This window comes from Bubalus kerabau, chromosome 6, assembly GCF_029407905.1.
Source record: "Bubalus kerabau isolate K-KA32 ecotype Philippines breed swamp buffalo chromosome 6, PCC_UOA_SB_1v2, whole genome shotgun sequence".
NCBI lineage: Eukaryota > Metazoa > Chordata > Mammalia > Artiodactyla > Bovidae > Bubalus > Bubalus kerabau.
In genome coordinates this window covers 21461936-21479121 of record NC_073629.1, presented here as the reverse complement: position 1 = coordinate 21479121, position 17186 = coordinate 21461936, and the positions used below count along the sequence as shown (strand labels likewise).

Here is a 17186-nt window from a genome sequence, read left to right as displayed (position 1 = left end):
GCACCCCTCAGAATTTCCACCTTTTTATTTGAAAAGAAGTCAAAAGGGATTGGGGTTGGTCAATTTATAAATCAAAACAAAAGCAAACATGACACAAGGTTTCCGTTTATGTTCATTTGTCCTCAGTTTTTAAAAACAAAAGTATTAACTAGACTCTAATAACAGATCAAATCCAAACACAGCAGTCCAGTGGTGAATTAGAAGTTTCCTGGTTTTATTCTCTGGGAAAATCCCTGGTCTGTTTCCATTCCTATTGGTCCAGGCCAAAATCCTATGATATAGATGGATGCCTACGGGAAAGCTAGGTGAGCTGTGCAAATTCTAGGTGTGAGTTCGAGTCACCTGTTGTTTGGGTGCGTGTCAGGCGACAGAAGTTCGTATGGTGGTGGTCCCACCAGTGTTGTTCTAAGCCCAGACACGGGGTGAGGTGAGCAAGGCACTCACTTTGGGCACAAAATTTAAGGATGCCTCAAAAGCCAGTGACCAAGATGCTATTTTAACACAATATAGTCTGAAAATCAAAATTAATATAAAAAGAGCCACAATGAATAAAGTATCGAAATTTTAAATAAAGACAAGATTCAACTCCTCCTTGCTCAATTCAGCTTTTCTTCCCTCACTCTAACCCCAGTCCTGCTGGATCCTGTTTTTTTAAAGATTTTGATATTTTGCCCATGATGGATTTTTTGTATTAGTTTTTTAAAAATGCTGCATTAAAACACTATTTATCTTGACTAGTGAGCTTTTGGCATCTCCTTAAGTTTTGACCCTGAAGGGAATGATCCTCTCACACCAGCCCCAGTCCTGCCTGGAAATACAAACATACCCTCCTTTGGAACCTATCTCCTTTGACCTCATTGCTTCCTTAACACATCCATTTCCAAATAAAAGCCTAAAAATTAAAAGCCATGGAAATTATTAAATCAACAATCAGATTTAGAAAATAAGTGGCTTTTCGAGTTTGTTGAGGAGAAAGGAAACTTCCTAAATTGTGAGCAGTTCCAATGAAGAGGAACTTGGCTGACTTTGTTATCAAGGGGGAGGTGGGATGACAACTTTCCTGATTGGGCAGAAGCAACATATGGCAAACACAAGTCCCCCCAACGCACACTCCCAGCCCATGTCAGCCTTGGATCAAATGTAAGGATTACATTCCACAGGATGGTTTAAGAGTACACACCTCAAAAGAGAAATCCAAATACAGAAAAATAGCCCCAATTAACACTCTAGACACATTAAGTACACTTATTCCCCTTCTTCATATGCACCCAGGAGTGTATACAATTGCATAGTTGATTTTTTTCCCCCCCAGAAAGAAATAATTTAAAGAAAAGGGAAGATTGGCCCAGGATAGGTCCTCCAGTTTAAAGCTCTTAGAAATGATGCTGGCCAGAGCATAGGCTGTCCAGACTTTGTGCTTTGTGCAAAATGCAAAGGAGCTCCCCCAATTACTGTGTCCACAGACACACTCCCACCCTCTGGGGAAAAGGATGGTTTGGGGAGAGGCGGGAGAGCCAATGACAGATCAGCTCATTGGGAGTAATCTGTGATCTGTGGTTATAGTTCACTAAAATATATATTTCTCTAGCTACCTCTTTATAAATTGCCCCTAATCCCTACCCCAAGTTTCAACATCAGTCCTATTATCAAAAATATCTCTTCTTACAAAGTATTTTTTTAATTATTTTAATAAACTAACCACAGATTAAGGTCAGCTATGGCTTAACAAAAGAAGCCGGGATGTTAAGTTCATTCTCCAAAAGTAGAGAGGAAGGAGAAAGAATGACTTAAATAGGAGGGGAAAAACTCATTTTTTAAAATGTTTTTTGCTTGCTAGGGTCTTTTTGTTTCTTTTCTTAAAAAAAAAAAAATCCAAAAAATAAGTTGCTTTCTACAGAAATGCAGCAGCAGAGGATGGTAGTGCTCTATTTAGGTTTTTGGTTTTGTTTGAAACAGTCTGGCCAAAAGTCTGTCCTCCTCCCACCCCCTCCCAAGGCCCACTCAAATGTGTGGTTATTGCTAGTAGTTAAAAAAAGATCACCTCTGCACCAATTCACCTGGAAAAAATTCAACACACACAGCTGCTCTTATCATTCTCTTGCCTTCCCCAGAGGAAACTTTTTTTGTGTTTTTTGTTGTTTTTTTTTTTAATAAAATTAAAGTCTTAAAAAAAATCACAACCTTCTTAACTTAGCTGAGCTCAGCCCTCAAAAAGGATGAGGAAAAGATAGGGGGCAATCGGCAATCTCCTCTCGAACTAGAAGGGATGACAGATGGCTGTTTAGAAGGAAATCAAACTTCAGAGGAAAAAGATTCCCCCTTTAAGTTCTTGCCTTTGTCATCTCACTAAACCCATTTAAGCCATCCCCTTCCTAATAAGCACCCAGAAGCACACATTTCTGCCTTGTCTTTCCAGATCCTTCAGAAGGAAAAATTTATCCAACACTAAACATCTACCTTAATTCAAGTCAATAGCAAATCTAATTTCCCAGTTTCCCTCCACACTCCCAACTCCACCACCGTGTGCTTTTTTCCAACCTAAAAGAACTTTGGTCTGTTTTTTCTTTTATTGACTGAGAACCTCCTTTGCCAGTTCCTCCCCCAGACTTCTGCCCACCTACCCACCCCCACACACCGAATCTTCCCTTACACTTTCCCTTAGGCCTGGGATGGACCCAAGGGCTTATGACACACAATTATCATCTTTCTGCCCCTGTGCCTCCTCAGTACCATCAAGTCAAGATCGACAAAGGACCAGTATAGCCTCGAGGCACCATCCAGCCCTGACCTGCTCTTGCCAGCCTGGCAGCTCTTCAGAGTATACACACTTAAGAGTTTCTAGCCAGGCTCACACCAACATTACTGCATTCGCCCCATCAACATGGGAGCTGGGTCTTATGAGCCAATTAATTGAGCTTAACTTTCTTTGTTTAGCCCCCTTGCCCTCCAAGGTTTCCCGTTCAGAACCTGTGCACCAGCAGCTCCCCACCCGGTTCACGTTCCCTTCTCCTCAGTTCTTCTCTGTAACAGCAGGAGCAGAAATTGTTTGTCTCAGGGTGTCCATAGAAGCTGCAGTTCGGTTGTTTGCATTTGGTCTGGGTTGGGGGAAGCCCCCGGGGACCTCCAGCCCATCCATCTGGCTCAGGGGGCTCTCTGTAGCCGTTGCTATAGGAATCAGCCACGCGCAAGTGGGGTGGTAACGGTGCACCCCTGTGAGCTCCATCCTTGGAGTGACTGCCTGGCTCCAGAGAAGAGATGCTGTCCTGGTGGGGGTAGGGTCGCCCAGGAGGGCACTGTCTGGGGAAGGTGGCATATGGTGGTAGGCTCCCCCCACATGGCCCCCCCGCCAACTGCCTCCGGGGTTCCTGGCAGTGGACTCCACCCCCAGAAGGCCGAGGGACAGTAAAGCCACCAGGGTAGCCAGCAGAGAATGCCACTGCCTTGGATTCTGCTGGAGGGGCAGTCAGCAGCTCCTCCCCGCCATCTGGCTCTGGCTTTTTGGCTGGAGGAGGCCCACTCCCTACCCCTCCATTCATGATCTTCCTTTCTGTCTCCTTCTGCTTCTGCTCTGCCAGGAATCTCTCCTCAGCATCAGTGAGGTAGCGCTGGATCATCTCCTCCTGATACTGGTGGCGGTGACCCATCTTCAGGGTGCCAACAAAAATAAACTTCCCCTCCCCTTGCATTGCAATCCTCATAATGCTCAGGCTTTGCATCACCTCCTGGCTATACCTGCTCCCTCCATTACCAACAGACTCAGATGTGGGCTTCTCAGATACAGGCCCATCCCCAGCTGCCTCCTCCTTGCCACCCTTCCAACTCTTCAGTGAGTTTTTCTTCTTCTTCTCCAGGGTCTCAGTGCCACTGCTTACCCCCGAACCTGTTCCCATCCCTCCAGGCTTAGAACCCTTGCTGTGCATCAGGCCTCCCATGTTCTTCTTGAGCTTGCTGCCCAAGGTTTTGCCAAAGCTGCCCAGTTTGTTAGCCACAGAATCTGCTCTCTTCTTGTCCTTTTCCCGATCTCGCTTTGACTTCTCTTTCCGCTTGCTGCCCTCGTTGCTGGCAGAGCTGCTGCCAACTGACTCCTTGTCTGATTCCCCAGACTCAGGAGTGGACCGGGGCTCATCTCCAGCTGAGGCTGTCGGGGACTCAGGCTGGGCCAGTGGAGCCTGGAAGAGACAAGAAGATGGTTGACAGATACAGAACGGATAAACAACAAGGTCTTTCTGTATGGCACAGGGAAATATATTCAATATCCTGTGATAAACCATAATGGAAAAGAATATCTAAAAAAAGAATTTCTGTATATGTATAACTTAGTCACTTTGCTGTACAGCGGAGATTGGCACAACATTACAAATCAACAACAAAAAATTAAAAAAAAAAAAAAAATGGCTGACCGTTATTCCATTGGCCTAGGTTGAAGCAAGCTCCCAGGAACCTCCAGCCCATCCACCTGGCTCACGGGGCCTCCCGCAGCTGTTGCTATAGGAATTAACCATGTGGAGAGGGTGGTAACACCCCTACGAACTCCTTCCTTGGAGTGACTGCCAGGTTCCAGAGGAGCGCTGCCGTCATGAGGGGAAGGGGCACCCAGGAGGGCACTGTCCTTCCCCAGCTCATCAGCTCTCCCATGAACCAGGAGAAAATGTATCTAATGTCTAGCCTTCATCTCACCTCCTACAATCTGATGCCCTTCTGTAATAAGGAGATAGCAAAATGAAGACTGGATTTTGCTCTTCTAGAACAATGTACAACTATACAAATACATAACCTCTGGGTAAGGTGGGAGAATATTCTGTAGACAGTAGAATGGCGTTTATTATAAATTTCTCTATGCCAGATTCTGCCCAAAGTTACTCTCAAGGAAGTTCTGAATAACTGCCCAAGTCTTAACCATTCTGCATCTGCTTTCAGACATTCAGCACCAGAGTCCATCAGTTGCCCCTTGCTCCTGTGTTCCTGTTCTATGGATAATGACATCCTCAGAACCTACTAGATCAGGAGCTCTTTAAGCTATTCTGTCTCTTCTAGTGCCCAACACAGAGGTCTATGTATGGAGGGCTTAGAACAAAGTAATAACAATCTCAAGTTCAAGAAAACTTTTCCTGAAGAATGTGTTTAGTATCAGAAAGCAGAGCCTGGTTGGTGAGAAGATGTAGAAAACAAAGGCCACTAACAGAAAGGCAGGAAAAAGTCTCTTTGGGAATTTATCTGGTATTTTCCAGTTACTCCTAATATTGAAGCATAAGCCACTATCCAGAAGAGACTCAGAAAGAGACCACCACCAGAGGTCCTTGTTCTCCCTGACGTGGAAAGGAGGCCATGCCAGGGCGGAGTGGGAGAAGCCTCACCTGCGCGTCAGAGGACACTGGGATCCACTTCACGTTCATGTAGCCATGCAGCAAATGCAATTTGACCTCTAGGGATAGGATTACACTGTGAAAAGGAGAAAAAAAAGAATTTCAAAGAACTGTGGCCTTTAAAAAACAAAGCAGTGCGATCCAGTTGGGAGGCAGGGTGGGAGAAGGCTACATGGCTGGGAGCTCAGGGCTGATGTGAATTATGGCTGCACCAATTACTAAGCTTTATAACCTTGAGCAAGTCACTTCAACCTCCCTGAAACTCAGTAGGGGTTGATAATGAGTATAGATAATAATATCTATCCTGTAGGGCTGTTGTGAAGATTAAAATAGTATTGAGAAAGGGCCCAGCTCAGGGCCTGGAAAATAGGAAATACTTACAAAACAGTATATTACTTAGAAGGCGCTTTTGATAATTAGGTGAGAACTTACTTAAAAAGTCATAAACTCTTTTCTTATTTTTTAACCCAATCTTCTCAGTTGGCTCCAGTTTCAGGAGCCCAAAGAAGGCAGCACTGGATAAGAGGTGAGGAAGGAACTTTTATGCTCCTAAGCTCTTCACAGAAAGCTGTGGAAGCAGGAGGAAGCCAACTTCAGGGAAATGGGGGTAGGGGTGGAGAGAACATATTTTTCTTGCCATTTAAGTTCCAAAAAAAAATGCAAAAGTCTAGAGCAAATGATTTTGGTCAGCTATTTAAAACCCTTCTCGTTTGGGCTGGGAGAAATGTGATCTGATCATCTTGATTCTCTGACCACTGTTCTGGGGATTCTGTAAGAACACTCCTCATGCTATAAACACATCCCAGGATTCCCTTCTGTTTCATGGGCAGAAAAAGCAGTGGCAAGAGTCCAGGTGCCCAATCCGTCTCCCACCTCTCCATCTTCCCAAAGACACTAGAACTAGGATGTGACCATCTTCGCCCCTGAGCTGAGGAAAAGTCCCGGGGAGACAGACACTGCATGTGGAAGAGATCGCAGCTACAAAGCAGATGGAAAGGCTGGGCGTGCCTCACCTCGCCAACCGGACATTGTCATTATCATCTTTGCCCCACTCCCAGCCCTTTCCAGGGTCCACAGCAAAGTGCAAAGGCAGCAGCTTATGCTCTGAATCTGTAAGTGGGATCACAGCTGGGGAGGAAAAACACATATGATCAAGGAGTCTTCTTGAGGAAAGAGGAAGGCAGCTGAACACAGACTGACTCCAGTAAAAAGGCAGCTGAATCATACCAAAGGTCTCTAACTATAGTCACATCGCAGTTCTTAATGATGAATTGTCTTAGCAGAAAAAAATAACAGGCAGGTTTTCCCTTATTACTCAGAACACAATTTAGGCAACTTATCTCCATGAATTCCCACCAGTCAGCTAGCACCCATGATGTTCCTGCCAATTAAAGTGAATTCAGGGAATTCAAAGTCATTATTAAGGCAAATAGAGCAAAGCATCATTTGGAAAGTTCTAGACCTTAATGTATAAGCTTCTTTACTCCAGATCAGGGAACACAGGCTGAGTTTTCCCCAAAGCCTTTTTTTTTTAAAAACAAAACAAAACTCTGTTTATCTTAGAGCTTAAGAAAACAGCATCAACATGCTCTGTCTGGGCTTGCATGTCACTCAGTTCTTTCCTCCTACATCCTCTCTCATTTCAGTTCTTCTAAGTGAAAATAAAGCAGAACAAAAGACACCAGAGACCCAGACACTGCATTCCACACCTTGTTCCTTGGCATTCTCCTTCTGCTCCATGGACACAAGTGCAGAAAAGTGAGCCTGATCGTAGGCAAGCACCAGAGGGGAGCGGTGACACTGGCTGGCTGGAACCTCCAAGGGCAGATAGATTCCCCCAAAGGGAATAGGGGCGAATGCTGCAGGAAATCACAAAGATTATTATTAAGGCTATATTCTTGCCTGGTGGGAAATCTCTCCACCCAACTATGTCAATTGAGCCCCCCTTTCAGTCCAACCGGTGTTTAATAATTCTTTCCTAAGAAGTTTCATCAATTAACCTCAACTGCTTTACTCTGATTCTGTGAGAATTGGGCACTGTTCTAATTTACACCGTGTTTTTCCCCAAGGGTCATATATCCCCCTTGCAGACAGGGCTGCTCAGGGTAGAGTGAGGACTGCTTGACTCACCTTCCCCCCCAGAGTCCCTCAGCATGGTGTCTGCCACGACGACTATGGGCCTCCGAAGCACGTGGGCAAGGACGAAGACGTGGAATTCTTCTAGACTCTCATACACGGGCTCTTCTGAACTCTCCACCCTAGAGTTGTAGGAGGGGAGAGAATGGAAGAGATGCAGTGCAAGGGAGAGGGAAGAAAACAAATCAAAAGACCTCTGAAGACCAGTTCTGCACAGAGGAAAAAAAAAATGTCCATTTCCTTTTTTCCATTCTGAAGGCTGCCATAGACACAGATGATTATTTTATGCTAGCGTGGCTATTTCTACCTCCATTTCACAGATGGAGAAATTCAAGAAAAGAAATGTGAAGGTCTGAGGGTTAAAGTAGTGCTCAGAATTGGGAAGTAATCCCTCTTAATACCTACCTGGTTCAACAAACTTCACCCTACTCTTTTTATCCAGTAGCTCAATATACAACTGTGTAGCCTCATTCTGCTTATTACCTTACCCACCACAACCACCCACACATCACATTCATCATGTCCTATCAAAAAAGAAAAACAAAAAAGGAAAGAAAACAAAAATCCCTTCTTCATGTTCCCTTACTTGAAGAAGAACAGCCTCGCCCATCTATTGGCTAATACTTAGTAGCTTAATCAGAAATCTGAGAAATATTTACTGTTCTTTTTTTTTTTTTTTTTTAACATGGGTTCCCCCTGGAGCTAAGCCAGTGAGAAACCAGGTGTTTCCAGGTCCCCCAGGGAAGCTTCTCCACGCAGCCCGACCCTGAAACCTTCCAGAAAGGTGGTTTAGTCACTAAGCCGTGTCCGACTGTTGTGACTCCATGGAATGTAGCCTGCCAGGCTTCTCTGTCCATGGGATTCTCCAGGCAAGAATACTGGAGTGGGTTGCCATTTCCTTCTCCTTACTGTTCTTTATATCGCACCTTCAGTTAATCACCTGGCCTGACCAATTCCATCTTTTAAGTGTCTCCTCTGGCATATCTGCAGCCACCACTTCATACCCGTGTCCCCCTCTTTCCTGGATTACTATTACTCCCCTCCAGTTCATCATCCATTTGGCTGTCACTGTGCTCAAATTCATCAATTTGTTCCTGTTACTCACATACTCACAATTGAGTGGCTTCCTGCCCCCTGCTGCTGCTACTGCTGCTAAGTCGCTTTAATCATGTCCAACTCTGTGTGACCCCATAGACTGCAGCCCATGAGGCTCCCCTGTCCCTGGGATTCTCCAGGCAAGAACACTGGAGTGGGTTGCCATTTCCTTCTCCAATCCTGCCCCCTAAACCAATCTTATTCAACATTGGGTGCTTGCTACAAATGCAGATTTCTGGGCAACGCAACTGTACTTCCTTAGGGTGGAGGTCCAAAATTCTGCATTTTAAATAGACCGCCCAAATTATTCTTATACACAATAAAGTTTGGATAGGTTATATTTTTTAACTTTTTACTTTAGAAAAATTTTTAATTTTAAACATACTCAAACTAGAAGGAATAGTACACTAAACTCTCATATATCCATCATTCAACCTCAATAATCATAAATACATGGTCAATCTTGTTCCACCTAGACCTTGATATATTACCCTAGGGATCAGCCCCCACACTGACTCCACCCCACCAGTTTATTCTGGAGCAAATCCTAGATATCATATAATTTCATCCATGAATATTTCAGCTTCAATCCCTAAAAAATAAAGACTATTTTTAAAGATGTCCACAATACCATCAATATCACAATTTAAAAACTACCATAATTCCATCAATATCACACTTTAAAAATAGTAATGTAGACATTATTCACATTTCCCCAATTGTCTTATACATGTCCATACATCCCAACTGGTTGATGCATCTCTTAGGTGTCTTTAAACTTAGGTTCTTACTCTTTTCTTTGCCTTGATTTATTGAGGAAACCAAATCACTTGTCCTGCAGTTTCCCAAAGTCTGGATAGAATACAATTTCAATTCCTTAGTATGGCACACAAAAATCTGGACTGCCTAGCTTCGTCTATCATTCAGCATCACATATTCTGTATTCTGGCAATACTGAACCACCTGTGGTTCCTAGAACATACCATGCTGTTACACCCTTCTGTGCCCTTGTCATGGCTTCTCTCCTGTCTTTCTGTCCAACACCCTCTTAGGATAGAACTCTTTGGACATTGAGGACTCAGCAAAGATTACTTTCTACTCCTCCAGTTAGATATACTTACCCACCACAGCTGGCTCCATTGGTACCCAGATGCATGCGGGGTTCACTTGAGGCTAGCTTGATCAGTTCATTCCATTCCTTCTGCCACTCATCCTCTGTGTATACCAGCCCTGACTGTGTGAAAGACAGCAAGGTATATTAAGCAGTTAGAGGCTAAGTTCAAAAGGAAATAGCCACTCCAACTCACTCATGTTATTCCACTCTATGCTCCTGTCTTATAATTTGTAAGCACTTGTCTTACAATTTGTACTACAAAGTCCAGTCTCTTCTCCCTTTTATAGTCAAGATCCATGAAAGAATAGTCTATGATCACGCTCACACTTCTTCCATTCTTTTCCAGCCCACTGTAATCCAGCTTGTTTCTGCCCTCCAGCCTATGCCCCTTACCCCTACGCACTACTTCCCCTAACTGACTGGCTAAAGACAGTGACCTTCTAATTGGCCAAATTCAATGAACTCTTCAGTTCTCATCTTTCTCAGCATTCATGTGGCATCTGATTTCCTCCTTAAACTTTCTTTTCCTTCAGCTCACAAAACACTACTTTCTCCAACCTCTCTGAACTCTATCTTAAACTATTGATGTTGTGTCAAATAATTTTAGCCTTGGTTCTATCCAGGTTATCTCTTCTACTATTATAATCTCATCTAATGCTATCTACATGCTCAGGACTCAGATATCCTCCTCTCCAGCCCAGACTTCCTCTTCATCTCTATGTTCACATCCAGCAGCCTACTGAAGGCTGTCACCTGCCCATGACTACCTTACACTCTGTTCTGTCAAAATGCAACTTCTGCCTCTTTTAAAACTTCCTCTTCCTGTTTTCTAACCTTTGTAAGCAACACTAACTATCACTCAAACACCCAATTAGAACTACCAGGGAATTATTGATGACTCTTCTCCTTTCGCCTATCCCATACCTGGATCCCTTTAGTCAGTAACTATTAAGCATGAGCTACTGTAATAGATGCTGGTTTCACTACTTCTAGTCATACATTGTTATGATCCATTTTCTACAATGCTACCAGAAAGATTTTTCTAAAATTAAAATCTGATGATGTTTGCTTCTTGCTACAAATTCTTTTAAGAATTGTTATTATCTATTAGATAATAGTGCAAACTCTTTAAGCACAGCATAAAGACTCCACTTCCTGGGCTCTGACCTACCCCTCTAATATAATTTAATTAGTCATACTTCCTTGAATGCACCATGTCCTTTTATACCTCTGAGCTTTTGTCTAGGTTTTGCCTCGACAGCCTTCTGCCTGAGACAGCCCACTCCATATCCACCTGGTGAATAATCTCTCAACTGTCAGCAAAAAACTCAAGTATCATTCCTCTATGAAGCCTTTCCTAAATCTCCCTGGTGCATCAGCCACTCACTGCTTCCTTTGTGCCCTCCCTGCTGAACTGCTATCCAGACTTCTATCACAGAAGTCATAACTGGTCACTCTGCTGTAATCGTATACTCACATGTCCATCTCCTACTACCACTCTTAAAAGCCAGGACCATGTTTTAAGCAATATGCTTAGTGCTTACATGTGATCAGTAATCAATAAATACATGCTCAGTAAAACTATAATTTTTATCACAGGAGTGGAAGAAATAGTACAAATAATCTTAAAATACTATATTGGCTTTAGGATGTGTATGATGGTTTGGAAGAAAGGCTATCTTGTTAATTGTATTTGGCCTACGTAAGTGTTTAAAAAAGTTTATACTTTTTTTTTTGAATATTTATTTATTTATATTTGGCTACACTGGGTCTTAGGTGCAGCACTCAAGATCTTTGATCTTCATTGCAGCATGCAGATTCTTTGTTGCAGCACATGGGATCTAGATCCCTGACCTGGCATCAAACCTGGGGCCCTGCATTGTGAGCTCGAAGTCTTAGCCACTGGACCCCAGGGAAGTCCCAAGTTTATACTTTAAACACACACAGACAGAGTAGAAAGAATCACACTAGAAACATGAGAAGTATCAGAACAAACGTAAAAGGAATTAAAGCGCTATTGTGAGCGTATTTTACTTTAATAATAAAAACAACAAAAACACAACAAAGCTATTTTCAATTTGTATAATTCTATAACTTTTTCTTTCAACTCAAAGTAAGAAGAATGCACAGTTTGTATATGGGGCGCTCTGTTCACTGTGATAAATGGTCCCTGATACACATTCATGAGGCTCTGTCTCCCTCTTCCTCTCACCTATTTTTGTGCTGTTTTTATACACACAGCCACTAGGTGGTGTACCCTTCTAGGCTGAAAATGTTCTTACTGGGTTTTACCACCATTTTCAACAACAAAACAGGGAGGCCTAGGAAATCAAAACCAATTTAATTTGTTTGGTGTTTGGCACTGGCTAAAAGTAGCTCCCCAGTCCATCTCCCTCCCCCCACCCCCACTATAGTGCTATACATCTTCTGAGCTAAAAGAATTACCTCATTTCCATATGGAACTTTCAACGTGTTGAGCGAAAGGAGTAAAAAGACTACTCTTTCAATATCTACTATTCATGAGGCATGTATTTCCATTTGGGGACTTTGAGAGGGAAAAGGTGGCTGACCAAGAACAGAATTTCAGAATTTCTGAGTCTCCTGGCTAACTACCATCATCATCTAAACCCCCTTTATTTTTTTGGCTGTACTGGGTCTTTGATGCTGCGTGGGCCTTCTCTAGTTGCAACGAGGGGGCCTACTCTCTAGTCGTGGTGCTCAGGTTTCTCATGGTGGCGGCTTCTCTTGTTGCAAAGCACTGACTCAGGCACGTGGGCTTCAATAGTTGCTGCTCCTGGGCTCTAGAGCTCTGGCTCAGTAGTTGTGGCTCAGGAACTCAGTTGCTCTGAGGCATGTGGACTCTTCCCGGAGCAGGGATCGAACCCATGTCTCCTGCACTGGCAGGCAGATTCTTTGCCACTGAGCCACCAGGGAAGCTCCTATCCCCACCTTTAAAATAACTATAAATAGTTTAATATAGCTGGAATTGGTATCTATCCTCTGACTGTGGCTGTCATGTCTGCTTAACTAATGGCATGATCTGGATTGGCCTTTTCCTGTCTGAAGTGATCAAATCTAAGGTTCAGGTATTAGTTCAGTTCAGTCGCTCAGTCGTGTCCGATTCTTTGCGACCCCATGAACCGCAGCACGCCAGGCCTCCCTGTCCATCACCAACTCCCGGAGTCCATCCAAACCCATGTCAATTGTGTTGGTGATGCCATCCAACCATCTCATCCTCTGTCGTCCCCTTCTCCTCCTGCCTTCAATCTTTCCCAGCATCAGGGTCTTTTCAAATGAGTCAGCTCTCCGCATCATGTGGCCAAAGTACTGGAGTTTCAGCTTCAACATCAGTCCCTCAAATGAACACCCAGGACTGATCTCCTTTAGGATGGACTAGTTGGATCTCCTTGCAGTGCAAGGGACTCTCAAGAGTCTTCTCCAACACCACAGTTCAGAAGCATCAATTCTTCTGCATTCAGCTTCCTTTATAGTCCAACTCTCACATCCATACATGACTACTGGAAAAACTATAGCTTTGACTAGATGGACCTTTGTTGGCAAAGTAATGTCTCTGCTTTTTAATATGCTGTGTAGGTTGGTCATAACTTTCCTTCCAAGGAGCAAACATCTTTTAATTTCATGGCTGCAATAACCATCTGCAGTGATTTTGGAGCCCAGAAAAATAAAGTCAGCCACTGTTTCTACTGTTTCCCCATCTATTTGTCATGAAGTGATGGGACCAGATGCCATGATCTTAGTTTTCTGAATGTTGAGCTTTAAGCCAACTTTTTCACTCTCTTCTTTCACTTTTATCAAGCGGCTCTTTAGTTCTTCTTCACTTTCTGCCATAAGGGTGGTGTCATCTGCATATTTGAGGTTATTGTTATTTCTCCCGGCTATCTTGATTCCAGCTTGTGCTTCATCCAGCCCAGCATTTCTCATGATGTACTCTGCTGCTGCTAAGTCGCTTCAGTCGTGTCCAACTCTGTGCGATCCCATAGATGGCAGCCCACCAGGCTCCCCCGTCCCTGGGATTCTCCAGGCAAGAACACTGGAGTGGGTTGCCATTTCCTTCTCCAGTGCATGAAAGTGAAAAGTGAAAGTGAAGTCGCTCAGTCGTGTCCGACTCTTAGCGACCTCATGGACTGCAGCCTGCCAGGCTTCTTCATCCATGGGATTTTCCAGGCAAGAGTACTGGCGTGGGTTGCCATTGCCTTTTCTGATGATGTACTCTGCATATAAGTTAAATAAACAGGGTGACAATATACAGCCTTGGCATACCCCTTTTCCTATTTGGAACCAGTCTGTTTCCATGTCCAATTCTAACTGTTGCTTCCTGACCTGTATGTAGGTTTCTTAAGCAGCAGGTCAGGTGGTCTGGTATTCCCATTTCTTTAAGAATTTTCCACAGTTTGTGATCCACACAGTCAAAGGCTTTGGCATAGTCAATAAAGCAGAAATAGATGTTTTTCTGGAACCCCCTTGCTTTTTCAATGATCCAGCAGATGTTGGCAATTTGATCTCTGGTTCCTCTGCCTTTTGTAAAACCAGCTTGAACATCAGGAAGTTCACGGTTCACATATTGCTGAAGCCTGGCTTGGGGAATTTTGAGCATTACTTTACTAGCATTACTTTACTAGCAATTGTGTGGTAGTTTGAGCATTCTTTGGCATTACGTTTCTTTGGGATTGGAGGTTGAGGTATAGTGTGAATTCAACAGTGAAGAAGACAAACTCTAGGCTGGCTCTAGCTCAGACAAAAAAAAAACTCCACAAAGTCCAGCTCAGCTCACCAGAAAGGCAGGGGGTTTGGTGTCAATAAAGAATGCTGCTTACTTGGTCTTGACCCCGTGCATTCATTTCCCTCAGGAATCTTCTGGGGCAGACTGGCTGATCAGAGACCAGATTCTGATCTTAATATCATCCTAATTTTAACAATTGAGCTATTTTTGAGAAAGAAACATAAGACATTCTATTTCCATGTTTTAAATCTTCAGAACATAAAATTCTAATAATAATAAAACATTCACACTCATGCTTTTACAGTTTTTTAACAAGTAAACTGAATTTATGAAAAACAAATGGTATATACGGCCCCAATTTTTTTTTACACATTTACATTAATAAGCGTTGAAAACATAAGTCCTTAAAAATTGGTCTAGGCTTATTATAAGTAAAAAACCAAAACAACAGAAAAATCCTACAAGCTTGTTGTATTTAATTTTGCAAAGGACAGTCACAAAAGGCTTACTGAGTGCCTTATCAGGAAAAGCACAGCGTTAGATACCTCCTCTACAGGTCCGCACTTCCCCACACCAGTTCTCATAACTCTATCGGAAGGCATGTACTGTCTGGTGGTATCTGAATTTGAATAGGACTGTTAAGAGTAACACTGACCTAAGAGCACCTTCCTATAGTGGGCACTGAGCAGTCCCTTACGTAACTCTAGGAAACAAGGTGCTCCCACCCGACTTCCTCACCTCTTTATTCTGCTGAGTTTGCTGCCACCTCCAGCGCCGTTTTAATGCTTCCTTCTCGGCTCCCTTATCCATCAGTGCATACAAAGCTTTCCGCAACACCAAGTCCCGATCGTGGAAACCCCACATCCCTATGGCAAGAAAAGATAACGGTTAAGACACCTTTTGTATTGCTTCCCTGGTGGCTCAGTTGGTAAAGAGTCTGCCTGCAATGCGGGAGACCTGGGTTCAATCCCTGAGTCAGGAAGATCCCCTGGAAAAGGAAATGGCAACCCACTCCAGCATTCTTGCCTGGAGAATTCCATGGACAGAAGAGCCTGGTGGGCTATAGTCCATGTGGTCACAAAGAGTCAGACATGGTTGAGTGACTAACACTTTCACTTCCAAGACACCGTACCTTGACTCAACTCCACTTATTAATTATGATACACAGATTCTGGCATGAAGGATATCAGGCCTGAAGCCCAGGTTCAAAGAAACTCCTGCTATAACTCAGCAGAAAGGTAATCAGCAAAGAAAAGATGTTCCTACTGTAGAGGCTCAGAAACTTTTGAGAGCCTAAAAGCAGAGGATAGACCACATCCTACAAACTCCGGACAAGAAGACTTTTTAAAGTCTTTATTGAACTCATTACAACATTGCTTCTGTTTTGTTTTGGTTTTTTGGCCATGATGCATGTGGGATCTTAGCTCCCCACCCAGGGATTGAACCTGTACCCCCTGCATTGGGAGGAAGTCTTTAACCACTGGGCCAACAGGGAAGTCCCAGAAAGCCTTTACTCTTGATACCAAGTCTAACAAATTAAAATACAGAGTAGGAATTCGCTGGCAGTCCAGTGGTTAAGAACTCCATATTTTCACTGCCCCAGACTCTCATTGCTGAGCGCCTGGGTTCAATTCCTTGCTGGGGAACTAAAATCCTATAAGCCACATGGCTCAGACAATTTTTTTTAAAAGCTAAAAAATAAATAAAACACAGAGTAGCAGCAGACAAGATGGGTCTGGCACATGGCAATCAGAATCAAAGTTTGAGGAATGGTTGGAAAATGGGGACATTTTTTTAAAAAACTAAGGCAAATAATATACCGAATTTTAAATAGACATAACAATTTAAAGTAAACAAGTCAATAATTAATATCTTTGTATGGTGACAGACGGTAACCAGACTTAACACAGTGATTATTTTGAAATATACAGAAATATTTGAATCACCACGCTGTGTGCCAGGATATAAAAGTGTTATAGGTCATTTATGGAGAAGGCAGTGGCACCCCACTCCAGTACTCTTGACTGAAGAATCCCATGGATGGAAGAGCCTGGTGGGCTGCAGTCCATGAGGTCGCTAAGAGTCGGACATGACTGAGCGACTTCACTTTCACTTTTCACTTTCATGCACTGGAGAAGGAAATGGCAACCCACTCCAGTGTTCTTGCCTGGAGAATCCCAGGGACGGGGGAGCCTGGTGGGCTGCCGTCTCTGGGGTTGCACAGAGTCGGACATGACTGAAGTGACTTAGCAGCAGCAGCAGCAGCAGCATAGGGTCAATTATACTTCAAAAACAAACTCACAGAAAAAGACATCAGATTTGTGGTTACCAAGGGCAGGGGGTGCAAGCAGGGAGAACTGGATGAAGGTAGTTAAAAGGTACAAAGTTCCATATATACAAGACTAATTAAGACTACTGAGCACTTAGGATGTAATGTACAACATGATACATGTAATTAACACTGCTGTACATTATACATGAAAGTTAAGACAGTAAATCCTAAAAGTTATCATCATGAGGAAAAAATATTTTTTTTTCTATTTCTTTAATTTTGTATGAGATGATGGATGTTCACTAAATTTACTGTAATCATCTCATAATGTATGCAGGTCAAATCACTATACTGTATATCTTAAAAGATACAGTGCTGTATGTCAATTATATCAGTACAACTGGAAGTGAAAAAAAAGAAAGAAAAAGAAAAACACATTATTCCTGATTAGACATACACAACCTA

The 17186-nt window shown here is 43.2% G+C and overlaps 1 protein-coding gene across 2 annotated transcripts in view; it reads right to left on the bottom strand.

Moving 5' to 3' along the window:
- Window positions 1-89: 89 nt before the first annotated feature.
- OTUD7B (OTU deubiquitinase 7B) overlaps window positions 90-17186 on the bottom strand; it is a 59096-nt gene continuing 41999 nt past the window's right edge. For both annotated transcript variants that reach the window (XM_055584477.1, XM_055584475.1), the window contains exons 6-12: window positions 15188-15315; window positions 9716-9828; window positions 7494-7621; window positions 7073-7222; window positions 6377-6491; window positions 5355-5439; window positions 90-4169 (exon numbers count right to left, since the gene is read on the bottom strand). In XM_055584477.1, coding sequence (XP_055440452.1) covers window positions 2961-4169; window positions 5355-5439; window positions 6377-6491; window positions 7073-7222; window positions 7494-7621; window positions 9716-9828; window positions 15188-15315 — 1928 coding nt within the window. In that variant the 3' untranslated portion in view covers window positions 90-2960. The remainder of the gene's footprint in view (window positions 4170-5354; window positions 5440-6376; window positions 6492-7072; window positions 7223-7493; window positions 7622-9715; window positions 9829-15187; window positions 15316-17186) is intronic.